Source organism: Littorina saxatilis, linkage group LG3 (assembly GCF_037325665.1).
Source record: "Littorina saxatilis isolate snail1 linkage group LG3, US_GU_Lsax_2.0, whole genome shotgun sequence".
Lineage (NCBI taxonomy): Eukaryota > Metazoa > Mollusca > Gastropoda > Littorinimorpha > Littorinidae > Littorina > Littorina saxatilis.
The window spans coordinates 44,338,577-44,357,127 of record NC_090247.1 but is presented as its reverse complement, the minus strand read 5'-3'; the positions used below and the strand labels follow the sequence as shown (position 1 = coordinate 44,357,127).

At 44.5% G+C, this 18,551-nt stretch overlaps 1 protein-coding gene across 1 annotated transcript; it reads left to right on the top strand.

The window, feature by feature from the left end:
• Positions 1 to 88: 88 nt before the first annotated feature.
• LOC138962470 (deoxyribose-phosphate aldolase-like) lies at positions 89 to 18,511 on the top strand. Its single transcript, XM_070334298.1, has 8 exons — positions 89 to 213; positions 1,730 to 1,827; positions 2,410 to 2,557; positions 3,073 to 3,168; positions 3,368 to 3,502; positions 4,333 to 4,461; positions 11,709 to 11,821; positions 12,997 to 18,511. Exons 1-8 carry the CDS (start codon positions 183 to 185, stop codon positions 13,201 to 13,203), a joined length of 957 nt encoding a protein of 318 aa, XP_070190399.1. The 5' UTR covers positions 89 to 182; the 3' UTR covers positions 13,204 to 18,511.
• The last annotated feature ends 40 nt before the right edge of the window (positions 18,512 to 18,551 follow it).

Sequence of the window (18,551 nt, the reverse complement as noted above, 5' to 3'; positions counted from 1 at the left end):
CAATGTACGCGGTCCATACATAAACAGACACACGAACTCCACGACTCTTGACGATGATATTTGGGATATTTAGCGAAAAACTAGAATGTCCCGCCAGTTGTTTCCCTTGACTTGCCGGACACCGATGGCGGAAGTCCGACAGCAAACACTGACCGTGGCCCCGTTTGAGAAACTTGTGCGAAATGGCTGCTAAGAATTCAGGAGTGACATTTGGTAAGATATAACTCAGTTGCCATCCGCTATCCCCAGCCCATCTTGTGTTGTTATGTACCTCAGCATATGAGCGACTCATCGAATGGAAGAGTGAAAGAGGAGGGCACCTTTGCGGTGATGTGTGTTGATTCTGCAAGTTTTTGCTGAAGTCGGAGGTCAAGGTCGCGAACCTGCGGGGTCAACTGTGCTGTGTGACACTGACATTCTAAACACCAGCAGCACTGGCGATGAATTAAATCATCCAAAAAACAAAATAAAGGATGAATACGATTTTACATCTTTGGAATTGACAGTCTCATAAAAAACAATACTAAAACTACTTTTAACTTCATTGGGATTTATTGTGTATGGCACTGCACAGCTGTCACAAGTGAAGTAAAACAAGTTGCATAAAGCAAAGTTACTCCATTTAGTCAATCTATCGAACAGAATGAAATTAGACACACTGCATTTTTTTCACCAAACAATATATAGCTTCCTCGATTCACCATAGCGTGAATAATGTACAGAAATTGACAAGCCAGTATAACGCAATAGTGATTGCGCTTCAGAGGAAAGCGCGTTTTTTTCTATTCTTTTTAACTTTATGAGCTTGTTTTTAATTCAAATATAACATATCTACATGTTTTTTTAAACAGAAAATGATAAAGAATAAGATGAGATCTGTTTTGGATCGATTTCTAAAATTTCAAGTTTTGAGATTTTTACTGACCAAACTCAATAATTAATTATTAAGCTTCGAAGCGGAAATGTAATCCCTTGTCAAAGATCAATTTGATCGAAAAATGGGGCGTGACAGTGCTGCCTCAACTTTCACTAAAAGCCGGATGTGACATTTATCGAAAAAATTAAAAATATGTTTGGGGTTATTACACCCAGAAACTCTCATGTGAAGTTTCATGAAGATCGGTCAAGTAGTTTTCTGGGAATCGCTCTACACACACACACGCACACACATACACCACCACCCTAGTCTCGATTCCCAGTCTATGTTAAAACATTAGTACTAAATGTAATAAAAACATGCTGCATTAGACCCATGCATACCCTATATTTGAAAGACAATGAGAGGGCATAAAGACCCACTGTTACTGGTGTTAGACTGAACCTTGTGTATACTGCTAGTTTTAGTGAATGTATTTTTAAACTTATGCTGTCCAGTGTTGTTTTTAAATTAATGTTGTTGATCAGTTTGTAGAAATGATGCATGTGTTGGTGTATATGGCTGGATTGAAATGTTTCTTAACCGCAATGTCATCACAAATTCCCAACCTTGGGCAATTAAAGATTCTGTATTCTTTGTCGGTGTGACCTATTCGTACCTACAATATGGGTGCTTGCACTGCATATGTATTTATCTTTAAATGTAAAACTGAGGGCTCAAGTTCATCAGGGACCCGGGTAGGTTCCTTATTTAGAACTTCTTATCTACTTTGCATTTTCTGGGAGTCATGTGCAAATTTGGTAAGCTTCGTTATCATGCCTTCTTTTACATCGATTTGTTATGCATTTTCAGACGAATCATGGATAAAAAATGTGAACATCAATTTGCCTGCTGTCAAGAGGCGGGCTGAAACAGTCACTGCTCGCAGAGGGGTCAAGAAACAATGGCAAGTAAGTGCATTTGACTCTGGCTTTCTGTTCACGGTAAATGGTGTAGGTTGTGATTTTGGTTGTCAAATTCTTTAAAGATTCCAAGCACGCAACTCTAGCATTTGACCCTCGGGTAAATGCATGCTCTCTGCCATCCTGTACTGCAGTTCTGGTGGATGTGCTTGGTGATGAAGCGTTCTTTTCCTTTAGCTCACGTATTTCTTGATTGATTCATCTGGAATTTGGCACACAGATTTTGTGATAGATATATGTCCAAGATCATGCCAAATTCGAGGAGGATCCGTCAAGAAATGCCTCAGCTGTAAGCAAAAGAAAACGCATATGAGTGCTTCATTGCTTATAACTCTGGCCATTGCGTTGCAATTGGCTAGAAATGTTCCCCTCAGATATGCCATAGGGATATCCTATATTACTCCAAATTTCAAGCCTAAGAACGATTGGTCTGACATTGATATAATGAAGGAAGATTGTTCTAATATTTAGTCTTGTGTATAATAATAATGAAAGTACCTACACATCTTTCTCTAATTGACCTGAGAGGTCAGTGACTGGTATTGCTCTAACGGTGACCTGTATGTTCAGGCAGCATGGCAGCTGAGGGCAGTGTCCTGCATCGATCTGACCACTCTGGCTGGAGATGACACACGGGCCAACGTCCACAGGCTGTGCTACAAGGCTGCACACCCCATTCGCTCAGACCTCCTCAAAGCCATCGGCATGGAGTCGGCAGGTACAGTCTGTCGCTTTACTCAATAGCAGAAATGCTCATGATATTAAGAATATGGTACTTTTTTTAATTTTTTATATATACCTATCACTTATGAGCCTTTTGGTTTCAGGTGTATTAGATGTTGAAGGTCTCAACTTTCTCAGGCCAGCTGTGCTTCAGTGGCAGAATTTCTGCTCTCATTACTTTTACCAACCCGGCCCGAGATAGGGCTTAGAATAATAAGAGAGTTGTAAAATTTAGGATGTTGCACCCTATTCGGGTGCACATGCACGTGTGTGGCACACATACAAGGCAAACACACACACACTCTCTGAAAGCAGACAGCAGAACAGAGGTGAGGGCATCTTTTTTCCTTGCAGACAGAGTGCGAGCAGGATACTCACTTTACACAGAGGGAAGACATGGCCCTGCTTGACTTGCTGATAACTCAGTGTGATAGGCTCCGCTGTACCTGCAATATTCAACGCGCAAATTACAATATAATGCACTTTAATGAGATTTACTCTGTTTTGCAGGGCTTACCACAGGAGCAGTGTGTGTGTACCCAAGCCGTGTTGGCGACTGCAGAAAAGCCCTGGAGAACATGAAATGCAAGATTCCTATAGCATCAGGTAATTTTTGTCTTGAGACTGTGTAACTGTATTGGAGAAAACAGTTTAAGTTATATCTCCAGTACCAGATTCTTCATGTGCGCTCGTTATATATATATGAGACCAGGCTGCAGAAGTTACCCTTAGTGGTGATATGAACATGGTTTTGGTTGGACTGACTGATTTTCTGTGAATGAAGTGATTGACATTGTGTTTTCAGTTGCTACTGGATTCCCCTCAGGACAGACCTCCTTCAAGACACGCTTGGAAGAAATTCGCCAGGCTGTTCAGGATGGTGCTTCTGAAATTGATATTGTCATCAACAGAACACTGGCACTGCAGGGCGACTGGAAAGGTAGAGACATTGAAAAAAAACCTGACTGTTGAGAAAGAGACTGTGTGTGTGCTTGAGAGAGAGAGAGTGTGTGTTTGCAGGCAATGTCAGGATTGATAGTCTAACTCAGCAAGCAATTGAAAATTCAGCTTAAAGTTAATAATGTCACAACATTTTCAGTTGAGAACATATTCGCCGAGTTCCTTTTTAATTTTGCATGTTTTAAAGCAAAGTAGGTTTACAGCAAGCATAATTATGGTCATGGTTTAGCACTCACAGTCCAGGTAATGTTATGTTAATCCTACACATTTTGTATGCTCTGAAAACAGTCATGAACACATGGATTCTATGAGTGTTTGCGTACATTCTAAAAGAATAGCGCTTTTTAGTTTAGTTACGTCAGCTCTGCTGAAAAGTTTTTCTTAAGTTTTATTAAGAAGAGCGAAAGACACATGAAGAGAAAACTCACTGCTTGATTCAGTGCTTGTTATTGTCCAAGGTGCCAGGAGCCTGGTTCTGAGCAGATCTTACTTCATGTTGTATTATATTTAGAGCACGTGTTTTGTTCTTGTTATGAAACACTCACACTCACCTTTGGTTATTAGGCCCCCCTCCCCCAAATTATATGTTTATATCTGATGACAATGCAAAAATAATTAGGGTCAGGAGGTGGACTTTTAAAAAAATTATTATTATTGCTTTTGGAAATGTAAACAAAAAAGTTAAAGGGTTGGTAGGAAAAGTAGGGCCTGTTGGGGAATCGGAAACAAGGAACTCTTTTGGGGTGGGGAGGGGGGAAAGGGGGAGGTGGAGGCTTATTTTTAATTTTGTGACTGCTTGTGATGCCCCAGGAGTGTACGATGAGGTGCGCGAGATGCGTGAAGCTTGTGGAGAGGCCCATCTGAAGACCATCCTGGCCACAGGAGAGCTGGGCAGCATGGTCAACATCTACAAGGCTTCCATGGTCTGCATGATGGCAGGCAAGTACAGAGCTACCTGTGGTGTGAGGCCGCTCCCATGAGGGGACACCTCTGAATTAGGACACCTCTTGTCCTTTTTGGCTCACGTAAGTGTAGCCTATGCGATGCTAACTTTTGTCTGTCTGTGCATGCGTGCGTGCGTGCGTATGTATGTATGTCTGTGGTAGAAACTTTAACATTTGAAGACGTCATATTACATTGACGTCACATTATGACGTACGAGGGTTAGACGTCACGCGATGGAATTACTGAAAGTCTCGGTGATTGTTATTTTGAGCGGGCCGAGACTAGTTGGCAGTCGTGTCCATGTAAGTAGGCTGCATGCAGACAGACAGATCTAGATCTAGTGTCTCGCTTTCTTGCACAGTTTCACCTATGCTCTTTCTGTGTGTGTGTGTGTGTGTGTGTGTGTGTGTGTGTGTGTGTGTGTGTGTGTGTGTGTGTGTGTGTGTACTGTGTGTGTGTGTACTGCGTGTGTGTGTATGTGTGACGGAGTGATTGAGTTTGTGTTACTTTACTGTTTGTCGATTTCTTACGTGAGCCTTGAAGGCTTCGCCTCTTGTTCTTGCTAAGTTAACAAAATGTCCAGAACAGTGCTGACTTTAATGCAATGCCCCCCCCCCCCCCCCCGCCCCTGATGAGGGGACACCTCTGAATTAAGGACACCTCTTGTCCTTTTGCTACCTTTGTTAACCAAATGTCTAGTACAACGGTGAGGGGGCACCTTTGAAATAAGGACACCTCCTGTTGATGTCCTTTTGCAAACTAAATTAAATTACATATTCTTACTCCGAATCACATAATAGCATTGACACACTTCGAGATGCCTAGGTCATGATAAAAGCTACCCGTCTAAGGGAAGCAACCCCAACTAAAAAAGTGACAGCACCAATGTACTTGCCACCCTGGGTTGCCTCCCATGTAGGGCACTACGTCACCATTGGCGCGTACCACGTGATACACCTCAATCGACTTCTATCACTTGAGACTGACGGTCGTGTTTTGGCTTTGCTCTGGCTGTTTTTTGTGTCTGCCGACACCCACCGGCCACGGCTCCCGTCTTCTTGCTGGCTTTGTAGCTGGTGAGATCTTTCCTTTATAGTCTTTGACTTGTTTTTGTCTTCTGCTGAGAATTTCTTACGTCTGTTGGACTTTGAAGTTCTCAGTGGCTCTTGGCTTCCTTGTGGTCGCCATTTTTTGCTAGCACGTTGCGTTTTGCTATGTTGATGTTTTCGTCCGTACGCGGACGCTTAACGCTTTTGTAGCTTGTTGTTTAGCTGCCGTTGGTGGCTTTTACTCTTGTGTTAGCTTGTTTGCTGGCTTGCTTCTGAAATGTTTGCGTCCGTCCGGACTTGTTAATTTTCAGTTGTTGTGGCTTCCTCCTTGGTCGCCATTTTTCGCTAGCATGTTGTTGTTTGCTATGTTGATGTTTTCGTCCGTACTCGGACGCTTAACTCGTTTGTAGCTTGTTGTTTAGCTGCTTTTGGTAGCTACTACGCTTGTGTTAGCTGCCCTCCTGAAATGCTTCTGAAATGTTTGCGTCCGTTCGGACTTCGTTAGTTTCAGTTGTTTGTTTATTTTCTCTCGGCGTTAACATGGCCGTCATGAGAATTAGAGGGAGCTAAGGCCGAGGGTTAGGGCATTGGGCACTCCTAAGCCCTAATCCTCAGCATCCTCTTCTTTTGGAAGAACTCTGTCTTTGTAGTTTTGGCACAAGATTAATATTTCGTTTTTCTGTGCCGATTTCTGCTACGGACGATTTGCCGTCTGGCTCTCAGTCGTCCGTCTTTGCCTCTAAGGCTGTCGTTTTACTACGATTTCGGCTCCAGAGTCTTGTGCTCTGGGGTCTACTCTTATCTTTGATTTTTTTCAGAGATAGATTTCCTCGTTCGCGAGGCTTTGCAGCGCTTGGACATCGTCGCCAGCTCTGCCCCCCGCCTGGGGGTTGGGTGACGTTCTCTCCTTGGCGTCTTTTGATGCCTGTGCCACAGACTACGGGTCTTTTCTTGACCAGGCTGCTGGCCGCCGGGACTTTTCTGGACTGTCCCTGTTGGGACCTTCTTCTTCTCTTCCTGGCCGGCATTTGTTGCCTTCCGCTTGCGGTAGCGCAACAGTGCATGTCCCTCCGGGGATCCGGTCACAGCAAGGTTGGTGTCTGCAGCAGCCGTTTACGGCAGCTGCGCTTCCGGTTCTCGGAAGCAGAGGTTCGCCGGCTAGTGTTCGCATAGCGTTCACGTCCGGCTCGAGCTTCGCCTTACGTCAGCAGTCGTCCGCGACAGCTGCTTCCGGCTCACGCAGGAAGTAGAGGTTCACCGGCTAGTGTTCACATAGCGTTCACGTCCGGCTCGAACTTCGCCTTATGTCAGCAGTCGTCCGCGACAGCTGCTTCCGGCTCACGCAGGAAGTAGAGGTTCGCCGGCTAGTGTTCACATAGCGTTCACGTCCGGCTCGAGCTTCGCCTTACGTCAGCAGTCGTCCGCGACAGCTGCTTCCGGCTTCGGCCGGAAGTAAAAGGTTCACTGGCTAGTGCACAGGCTTCTGTCACGTCCGGTTCGAACCTTGCCTTACGTCAGCAGTCGTCCGCGGCAGCTGCGCTTCCGGTTCCGGCCGGAAGTGGAGGTTCACTGCTTAGTGCACAGGCTGCTGTCACGTCCGGTTTGAGCCTTACCCTACGTCAGCAGTCGTCCGCGACAGCTGAGCTTCCGGTTCCGGCCGGAAGTGTAGGTTCACTGGTTAGTGCTCAGGCTGCTGTCACTTCTGGTTCGAGCCTTTACCTACTTCAGCAGTCGTCCGCGACAGCGCCGCTTCCGGTTCCGGCCGGAAGCGTAGGTTCACTGGTTAGTGCACAGACTGCTGTCACGTCCGGTTTTGAGCCTTGCCCTACGGCAGCAGTCGTACGCGACAGCTGTGCTTCCGGTTCCGGCTGGAAGTGTAGGTTCACTGGTTAGTGCACAGGCTACTGGCACGTTCAGTTCGAACCTTGCCTTACGTCGGCGGTCGTACGCGACCGCTGCGCTTCTGGCTTCGGCCGGAAGTGTGAGCTCACCGGTTAGTGCACAGGCTGCTGTCACTTCTGGTTCGAGTCTTGCCCTACTTCAGCAGTCGTCCGCGACAGCTTTGCTTCTGGTTCCGGCTGGAAGCGTAGGTTCACTGGTTAGTGCACAGGCTACTGTCACGTTCGGTTTGAACCTTGCCTTACGTCGACGATCGTACGCGACCGCTGCGCTTCTGGCTCCGGCCGGAAGTGGGGGCTCACTGGATAGTGGACCTGCTATGGTCCCATCTGGTTTGAGTCTGGTTTTTCGTCAGCAGTGCCCTTTGGGCTTGCAGGCTCCCTGCCTCAGGCGGATTAGCAGCTACCACACACTTCGGTAGTGGGTTCTGCCGTTCTCCTCACTTCCTGTGCCTTTGGTCTTCGACGCCTCTCATCCTCCTCTTAGTCAGGGGTGAAGTTTGGCCGTTGACTTGCAGGAAAGGGGCTTCAGGCTCCGGCGTTCCCCGCTCAGCGTCCGTCTTGGGCTCTTATGGCTTTTAGCCAGCCCCTTCGCTTACCACGTCGGACTCTCGTTCGGTTGATGGTTAGCAGACGCTCTCGGGGTATTCGTCCCTCTTCAAGGTTGCTCTTGAAGCGGCGAATGAAGTCTCTTCCAGATCTTGCCCGGAAGGGGTTTATTGGTCGAAATTGCGTCTACCGACGTTTTTTCAATAGAGAGAGAGAGAAGGAAGGCTACTTCCGTTTTAAGGTGTCGCCTTTGGTGGCCTTTCAACTCTCTCCCATCTTTGCCAAACCCTCGTCTTCCGGCAGCGGCTGCCTCTAGTTCCGGTTTCTTTGCTGTCCTCACGGCCAGCTATGGAACTGGCGCGGGTTTGGTTTGCCTCTCCTGCGCAGGCTTCTTCTTTCGGGACATTAGCGGCTCAGAGGAAGTTGCCTTTGCCCAAGACGTCCCGGAATTTGCTGTCGTCTTTTGCCCTTCCGCGTGCACCTTTGCCGGTCACGCCGGATTTTCTTCTTTGGGGAACGATTCGAGTCCCCTGCTCTCTGAGCAGACTCTCTTCCCCTCTGAGGAAGTGGGCAGACAGCTTTTGGAACTTGCTTCCATTTCGGAGACACTCCTTTACGGAGTCCTTGGCGCCCTTTACACTCAGTAAAGAGCAGGACGCAGGGGATGCTTTCTCCACCTTTGCTAGGGCGAATTTAGAACAGAGGAGGCCTTCCTCTCTGCACAATGCCCCCATGCGGTCATGTACAGACGGGACTTGTTCCTCGCCCATTCCTAGTTTATGAGGAATCAATGAGAGACACCCTTAGTTCTTCACCCTTGGTGGATGGGTCTCTCTTCGGCCTCCTGGCCTCTAAGGCCTCCTAGGCCTCCTGGCCTCCAAGGCCTCCTGGCCTCTAAGGCCTCCTGGCCTCTAAGGCCTCCTGGCCTCCAAAGCCTCCTGGCCTCTAAGGCCTCCTGGCCTCTAAGGCCTCCTGGCCTCCAAGGAGATAAAGACTTGTAGGGACCTTCAGGTCTCTTCTTTTGCTCTTCAAGCTTTGAAGCAGCAAAACAGGCTCTACCTAAAGCAGACTCAGCCCTTTCAGGCTAAGTCCTCAGCTCAGGTTTATCCGGAGAGGTTCTTTCTTTCACAGACGTCATAGTCTGTGTTTTTTGGAACAACAGCCGGCATTAGGGCATCCGGGTTTTTTAGCCTCGGCTGGTGCAACAGCCATTCCATCCGTCGGTGGTGGTGGTTGTTGTTTGCTCTTATGGACTCGGTCCTAGTGGGTCTTTCGCCGAGTTTGACTCTGTCTTTCTCTAGCGATCGGACTTGTTCTAGTGTTTCGTCCAAACTTTAAGGTTTACTTGAGTTGGCCTCGGAAGTTACATTCAGATTTTCCTGAGTTCGCATTGGTTTTGGCAATGCATGGTGAGGAGTCATTCTTGTGGCCTATCACTTTTCTCAGCTTTATTGGCTAACCCTCTCCTTTCGGCAGAGGTCTAGTTAATTTCCTGGTTTCTTGGTGCGGGCTTTTAGCCCAGCATCTTTGATGGCAGGTCTACGGGCGTTATGGCTCTCAGCCTTAGCCCGTGTAATAGTCTCCTGCCTGGCATGGGCGACTACGGTCTCCGTGTCTCTAGAATTTGTGTCTTCCTCTTCTCCCTCATCCTGCCATGAGGCGAGTCGGGTCGACTTCCGGTGGGGTGGGTTGCCTGTTACGGTCACCCTTCTACCACTTGCAACTATTACGGACTCTTGCCTGTCGTTTTCCGTGTCTGATTCTCGGTTCTGAGGTAATCAGACGTGTTTGGTTTTTCAGCCAGACTCAGGAATTTTCTGGGCTCGGTCGGCCGCGAAATTTACTTCGGGCCCTTCTTCTTGAGAACTCTCGTTCAGGGAGTCTTAAGGCTGGTTAGCTTCACGGTTTTCCGTTTTTCCTTTCCAGTTTCGTTTCTGTTTTGGGTTTTTGTTTTTCTTTCAATTACCTACAAGCAGACTGCTTTGTGAACACTCTGACTTTAGTCATTTCGGTTAGAGTCACCGGTCACATCAGGCTTTGGCCACCGCGATCTCCGCTCTGCTGGCGGCTTACGCTTTTTCGTAGGCCGTTGCTTCCTCTGTTTACCTCCCTCTATGCTTCTGCATGGACTGGTAGTGGACTTCTGGTGACCGTCTCTTCTGAGATTTTATCTTTGAGTTTGACTCTGGTTTTTTGTACTCAGACGTCTCTCTCTCTTTCTCGGAAACAGGTCACTCCTCTCTGGAGCTGACCGTTATCTCTCCGGCCTTTCGGGCCTCTCTCCATCCCAAGGCTTTAAACTTTGGCATGATTGTCTTACGGTCCTGGTGAAGGTTGGTGCTTTTCATTTATGATCGGTCAACCTTACGCTTGGTCGTTTCCAGGGTTTTTGGCATTTCCTTCCAATAGTAAGGGGGGGGGGGGGGGGGGCAGCTTGTCTGTCCCTCTACTCGGCTCGGGTTATTCAAGACTTGAGCCCCTTTCTGGGCTGTTTTTTATGGTTCAGGAGATTGGAAGAAGTGCTGAGCACAGCTTACGGGCTCTCTGATGTTGTCTTTCGCAACTTTTGCTTGAGAGACATCGCGCCGTCATCAGGATGGTTCTCGGTCCTTTTTCCTGTCTGTTGGCAGTGGGCCAGTTCCTGTCAGGGGTTTTTAGAGTGAGTTAGATTTTCTTTCTCATGGGGCCCTTCCTGACTTGCGGCAGCGGGCCAGCTTTTTGTTGGCAAGGCTTTAGAGTGGCTGGGGATCTCCTCACCACCTTGTTAAAGTTTTCCTTTTTTCTTCCCCTTCTGCTCGGCCCGAGCTCATTTTCCAGGGCACGGGCCTCCTCCTTGGCCGTTTTCGGTCTAGGAGGTTGGATGACGTCCTACACTTAGCTTACTGACTTTCAGTAGGACGATGCCTCTCCAGTTCTTTGAGTGAGTTTGAACTCTTTTGATCTTACCCACCACCTTGTTGGAGTTATCTGCTATTATGTGATTCGGAGTAAGAATATGTAATTTAATCGAAAATTGTTAATTAAATTTTCATTTGATTAATATACTTACCCGAATCACATAAGTAATTCCCTCCCGCCTGCCCCGCTTTATAGTTTCTTAGTATTCTATATAAGTCGATTGAGGTGTATGACGTGGTACGCGCCAATGGTGACGTAGTGCCCTACATGGGAGGCAACCCAGGGTGGCAAGTACATTGGTGCTGTCACTTTTTTAGTTGGGGTTGTTTCCCTTATACTTAGACGGGTAGCTTTTATCATGACCTAGGCATCTCGAAGTGTGTCAATGCTATTATGTGATTCGGGTAAGTATATTAATCAAATGAAAATTTAATTAAAAATTTTCGAGTATCCTAATGTCCCTCCTATGGAAAAACTCCTGCAGTGTAGAGATATTTTTGGTTAGTTCCAAGGATATCTTCTCAGGGTAGGTACCACAACATGGATGCAAATGACCATATGCTTTTTTTTAAAGGTATGCAAGAAGCTCGCACACATAGGCACCAGGGGGTCAAACTCATGTACGCAGTTTTGATGACATTGGTAAAGTTCACGCTTTAATGTGCATGTGTTTGTGTGTGTGTTTGTGAAATTGATTGAAAGTTGGAAAGTGACATTTTTTTTTAATGAACTGATACAGTTGAAAGTGATATTTTGTGAATCTTTTTTGAGCTTCTGAATAAGAGAAAAAGTGCAAGAAGTTACTAACGAAATTGCTTAATGATAAGTGAATTTCTGGTGTTTCCAGGGGCGGATTTCATCAAGACATCTACGGGTAAGGAAGGAGTGAACGCCACACTGCCTGTGTCCCTGGTGATGGTGAGGGCTATCAGGGACTTCTACGATCGCACCCAGCGCAAGGTCAGAGACAGTTTATACAGTGGGAGATGCTATATCCATGAAAGTTTTCTTACACCAGATTTTTAAGTGACTTAAGAAATAATTAAAGGTGAAAAGGTTAAATAGTTTGTTTGTTCATCTTTCAACGAGTTGAGTAAATGTAACGGTTAAAAAATAGATAGATAAAAACACACACACACACACATATTTTTGTTGGAAACCAACCAAGGTAATCACATATTGAAACAAAGTTGTAAGTGTAGATTAAGTGAGGTATACATGTAGTTGGATTTTCAGACAATTCATCACATTTTGGGGGTCATCAGCCTTTTGCAACATACAGTGGAATCCAGCTATAACGAACCCGGGTATAAAGAAATCCCTCTTTTAACAAACTGCCATTGATTTCCCGGCAGACAGCCTTCTATTTCTCACTTGTTACTTTCCGGCTACATTGAACCTTTTAAACTCATTTGCATAACGAACCCCTCTTTTAACAAACACGTTTTCATCGCCCCAGAGCCGTTTTGTCTAAAAGTCACAAGGCTACAACGAACTGATGTCAATAATTGTCTCCAAAGACAAAAATACACAAACACAAGTGCACATCGCGTGATGAGCGAACTCTGAACAAACAGCGGGAATCACTTACCTTGGCGAAGGGTAGCAAACCTTGGCCAATTTACTTTTTTTTCTTTTTTCAAAACATTGATGTTTCGTTTTTGGTATTCGCGAAGAAAATAAACGTCAGTCAGTTGACTTAGTACATCGGCAGCAGTTTTAGCAATCAAAGCCTGACCAATAAAAACAACTGGACAAACGTTGGCCGATTCAGGCGAATACTCTTCGGACATTTGGCCGATAGGGACATGAAAGTTTCGGCCAAAGTAAAATAAAATCGGCGATTGGCCGAAGGGCCTACCCAAACGACACCCCTGTAAAGTGAACATTTGAACTATGCCTCTCTCTATGGATTATATTATGAAGCTGTTGAAAACATGCAGAGATTGTACTCTCCAAGGAAAGATCGATGGGACGATCATTTGAAGGTGAGTGGGAAAACTTGTCTTAAGGTCATTTAGGGTTGAAAACTCTACAGCGAATTGCTGATATAACAAACTAAAATGTATCTCCCTTGAGATTCGTTGTACCCGGACTCCACTGTATTGGGACTTTGTAAAGATTTCTGATTGCAGGTTGGCTTCAAGCCAGCTGGCGGGATTCGCACAGCCAAAGATGCCTGCAACTGGCTGGTTCTGATGAAGGAAGAACTGGGGGACGAGTGGACCAAGCCAGATCTTTTCCGTTTCGGAGCAAGTTCCCTGTTGGGTGACCTTGAACGACAGATCTTTTACTACGCCAAGGGCTCGTACCCTGCTGCCTATGAAATTCCCATGGCCTGATCGCTGATTAGAAGCATTTTTTTTTTTTACACTATTCAGATATGTACAGCATTAAAGACTGCATTGAGAGATGGGTAGGTAATAATGGATAGATCGGAGGAACAAACAGAAAAAAATGTTTCTTTGAGAAAGAAAACTTACTGAAACAGCTGTCACTGTCTAGGAAAAGACCAGTGTGTGACCTTTATTAGTCCTGAGTCGTAAAAACAATCACTGCTTGTAATCTTCAAACCCTGTGGTCTTTTGACCTGGGTTTCCATTCACACTGTGCAACGTCATCTATGCCTCTGTGTGTGGAAGTAAACAAGTCAGTGTTATTTGAGAGAAAACAATCTGATCCTGTACCTTCTGTTGCACATACATGTGCTTACTGTTGTAGTCTATATTTTGAATGCTTGCTTCCCTTTGTTTGTTAGATTTTGTCATTAGAGCTCTGCCTCACTGGGTTATGATTCTCTCTGAAAACTTCCGCATAACTCTCACTGTTATAGTCTATATTTAGAATGCTTACTTCCCTTTGTTTGTTAGATTTTGTCATTAGTGCTCTGCCTCACTGGGTTATGATTCTCTCTGAAAACTTCCGCATAACTCTCACGGTTATAGTCTATATTTAGAATGCTTACTTCCCTTTGTTTGTTAGATCATGTCATTAGTGCTCTGCCTCACTGTGTTATGATTCTCTCTGAAAACTTCCGCATAACTCTCACGGTTATAGTCTATATTTAGAATGCTTACTTCCCTTTGTTTGTTAGATCGTGTCATTAGTGCTCTGCCTCACTGGGTTATGATTCTCTCTCAAAACAGAATTACTTTCTGTGGAATTTTGTTAATACATGATTCCATCGATTAAGGCACTGTTGCCACATTTGACCACTTATCGTAGGACTTTTAGCAACAAGCGGTACATTTAGAAAAGGCAGGTCGGATTTACATGTATGTAAAGTGAAGATCTGTCTGGGGCTTGCTTTACAATATGCAGCATCATTGAGTGATCTTCCACCTGGTCTTGTGATTGTGTGCTTTACGCATGGAGATGGTGGGAAAGTATGTGTGTTTTCATAATTATGTGTGTGCGTGTATACTGGTAATTCATGTTAAATTGTGAGTCTGTGACACAAATCTTTGTCATTTTAAGCCAGATTATTCCGAGATATGTGATAATTTTGAAAATGAATAGGATTTATACAAGTATGCATGATTGTGTTTATCAAAATGTGAAAATCAGAATTGTATATTGTTGTTTTTGGACACACAGGGAAAGTTTGCACATTGTGCATGCATGCTGCGTAGCATTCACTTTAAGGTGTGTATTCTGCGTCTCCAGTGTGCTCTTGGAATTCAGTCAGATTCACACGGCTGATGCCCAACAATAAAACAAAATTAAATGAAGCAAACAACTGTATGTGTGTTCATGTGCATATGTGTGACAGAGAGAGAGAGAGAGAACTTTTGTGTGTTGGTTCATTTACTTTTTTTTACCTGCAGAACCATAGTTTCGCTTGGTCAGAACAGACAATCTTCTGTAGTAATTCTCGGATTAGTGAGGCAAATGGATGTTATGTTATATGAAGTCTTATATCGCGCGCGTATCTCCAGACTCAGACTCAAGGCGCAGGGATCTATTTATGCCGTGTGAGATGGAATTTTTTACACAATACATCACGCATTCACATCGACCAGCAGATCGCAGCCATTTTGGCGCATATCCTACTTTTCACGGCCTATTATTCCAAGTCACACGGGTATTTTGGTGGACATTTTTTATCTATGCCTATACAATTTTGCCAGGAAAGACCCTTTTGTGAATCGTGGGATCTTTAACGTGCACACCCCAATGTAGTGTACGCGAAGGGACCTCGGTATTTCGTCTCATCCAAAAGACTAGCACTTGAACCCACCACCTAGGTAAGGAAAGGGGGGAGAAAATTGCTAACGCCCTGACCCAGGGTCGAACTTGCAACCACTCGCTTCCGAGCGCAAGTGCGTTACCACTCGGCCACCCACTCCTGAACGCGACCAAGAAAAAGACTGTGCCTTTCATCGCCCTCACCACAATGCTCTGTGCTGTATTAGGGGCGTGCGGTTTATTCAGCCTGGCTTTTCGTTAAAATGGCTGCACGCACCACTCCTTGGAACTTGTGTCGCGATCTGTGTGACAACTCTCACAACAATGTCATATTCTCATTTTCACTATCAAGGCAACCCTGTAACAATGTCTTTGTGTGCTTACCCATATGCTTGATCCAAGTACAACGCCCGGTCGAGAATAACAGTTGGTTCTTTAAGTGTTTGTCTGTGTAGGTAAGAGTGCCTTGATGAATAAGGAACATATTTATGAGCTTGCGACGATCATCTGTTTTTAACGTTAAAGTATTAACTGAATGATTTAATGAGGGCGGAAGGGATCTTTGTCTCCATAGCTGTGTGTGTGTATAGGTCTTAAATTTCGACACAGTAGCTACTTTATTCTCGTTTAAAGCGCTCTTTGGAAGTCTTTTTTGCTTGTCAGAGTTATTTCCCTTTTCCCCAGTTTTGGTTTTCCTTTTCATTTGTCACATTGTAGAATATGGAACAGCTTTGATTCATGTAACGTTGTTCAGCTTTGGAAACATTTTCTTTGTACCATCATCCAGCTACACTCGTTCAGCGAAGTGAAGATTTTCATGGCGCTTGACAAAAGACCCCGTTTTGAAGCACAACCCAAAAGTGACATATTTTAATACCTCGTCATTTATGACGTAGTAACCTAATGACGTCATCTCTTAGAGGTATACCTGTTAAATGGTTGGCCTTTCAAATGATATATTACTTTTTATGATCAGTGGCCTGAGACTTATATAATCGCGGTTCGATCATTTTGTTTGGATCATACCTCGTAGTAGCTAAAGTAAATTTTTTTTCATACCGATAGTGGCGTTTTGCACAACTTTTTCTTCAATCTAATCGTGTTAGTAGCAGTCTTATTTAGCTTGTTGTTTAATCATATAGTCACTTCAGTTATTGATTACACAAATACAGTCTTCCGGCATTCATACATACTAAGTTACTGGATAAGCTTTAATCCGATATTTTCAAACTGTCATGCTTATAACGATTAAAAATTTAAGTCGAAGTATTAATGTTGTTTGGTTTGTTGGATGATGCAGCACTGGAGGCCTGCCATCCCACAGGGTGTTGAAACCCGTAAACTGGATTTTGTTTTTTGTATGATAATAGGGTCCATGGCGTGGGGTTAAACCCCGAAAACCCCCCCTTTATAGCTGCTGAGTTATCCAGGCTGGTGTAACGCATGCTTAGAAATAGCGACAAATGTGTGTAACAATCCACCAGCTGCTGTATCCTTCAACAAATCGAATAACATGACATCTTCGACAGTTTTCTCCTGTTTTATGCAACATGTATTAATTTTTACTCACGGAGTGGGCGGGGATGTAGCTCAGTCGGTAGCGCGCTAGATTTGTATCCAGCCTGGCCGCTGTCAGCGTGAGTTCGTCCCCACGTTCGACGTTCGGCGAGAGATTTATTTCTCAGAGTCAACTTTGTGTGCAGACTCTCCTCGGTGTCCGAACACCCCCGTGAGTACACGCAAGCACAAGACCAAGTGCGCACGAAAAAGATCCTGTAATCCATGTCGGAGTTCGGTGGGTTATAGAAACACGAAAATACCCAGCATGCTTCCTCCGAAAGTGGCGTATGGCTGCCTGAATGGCGGGGTAAAAACGGTCATACACGTAAAAGCCGTGGGAGTTTCAGCCCATAAACGAACAAACAAACAAACAAACTCACGGAGTAACTTTTTGTTACTTTTCGACTACTACCCTGCTCATCCGTAAGATCTTTGTATGTCTGTGAGCGTTGACGTGGCTTATTTTCAATAATTGGACCATATTATCTATTAGAATTAGTACTAGGTCAGAATTTTCTTTTTCTCTTTCTTTCTTTTATTTTTGTTTTTGTGTACTAAATCACAGCAATGAGTATATCCAAGATGACGCTTTTACTTTGCCCCTGTCTTGTTCTTATAAGACTGTTGAACCCAACTAGAAAGTATGAAGGAATTTACTGAAAGATCTGCTGAAGGGTACCCTATATATACCGAGCAACAAAAGAAACGCGAAAAAATTCGTCATTGTTTGATTGACAAAATCTCCAACAATTATAGAGTTAGAATTATTAAACCACAAAAGTTTGATGAAGGCATGTTTGACCTTGCTTTTGTGTGATTAGTTTGATGCTGTGACTGTTTTAACACACGGGACAAGCAGGTTTAACGTTAAACACATAATGCGCGCTCGCAGCACGTGCAAGTGGAGCAGGAGAAATCTGATGTGTGAGATGTGTTCACTAATGCATTAGCAACCAAAAGAGACCATGGCACGCTTGCTGCCAGTCTCACTTTTGAAACAGCCAGGATGCCAAGATTGACACCACCAAAATGCCAGGTCGATTTAAAGCTGGGGATGATCCAGAAGCGCTGGCATGTGCTTTAAACATGCATATATGTCAACAGTTTTATCACCTTCACCAATGTTTTGATGACAATGGAAGCACTGCAGTTATGCAACGCGGTGGATTTTTCGCATTACCCCAATAAGACAAGATTTCCTGCCACAACGTCTTCGAGATCGATTCAATACAGCCACTGACAATACCAGGAACATCATTGTAAGCCACCAGTGTCCGATCAGTGGCCAGAGAGCGCGATGAAGACTGACTGAGTGAGACCTCCAAAACTTGGTTAACGTTAAACATGCTTGTCCCGTGTGTTGAAACAGTCGCAGCATCAAAATAATCACACAACAGCTATGTCAAACATGCCTTCATCAAACTTTTGTGGTTTGATAATTCTAACTCTATATAATTGTTGGAGATTTTGTCAATCAAACATTGCAGAATTTTTTCGTGTTTCTTTTGTTGCTCGGTATATTTATATTTTAGTAACACCTGCTACTACCAACCGATGTTACCATACACTTGACGGCACTGCAATAAACCAAATCAGATTTAAGAAACCCAAATGAAGTTGTAATCCAGGGATAGGAAGAAAAGAAGAAATTACATGTAACTCCAAGTTAAATTTAGAATTAGAAATATGTTCCATATGGTATGGTGCATAGACCATGTTAGTTTTGAAGCCTATACATGTTATCTTTATACGTATATCTTTATGTGTTTTTTCTTGACTTTTTTCTGATCTCACGACATTCTGATTTTCTATATTTCTGCCTTAACAGATCTGTCACTCTGTCCTCATTTCATTAAACTTCTCCCTAACGTATGTGTTTGTTTTATCTCTTTTTACATTATTCTTCTTCTTCTTCTTCTGCGTTCGATGTTTTTACATCATT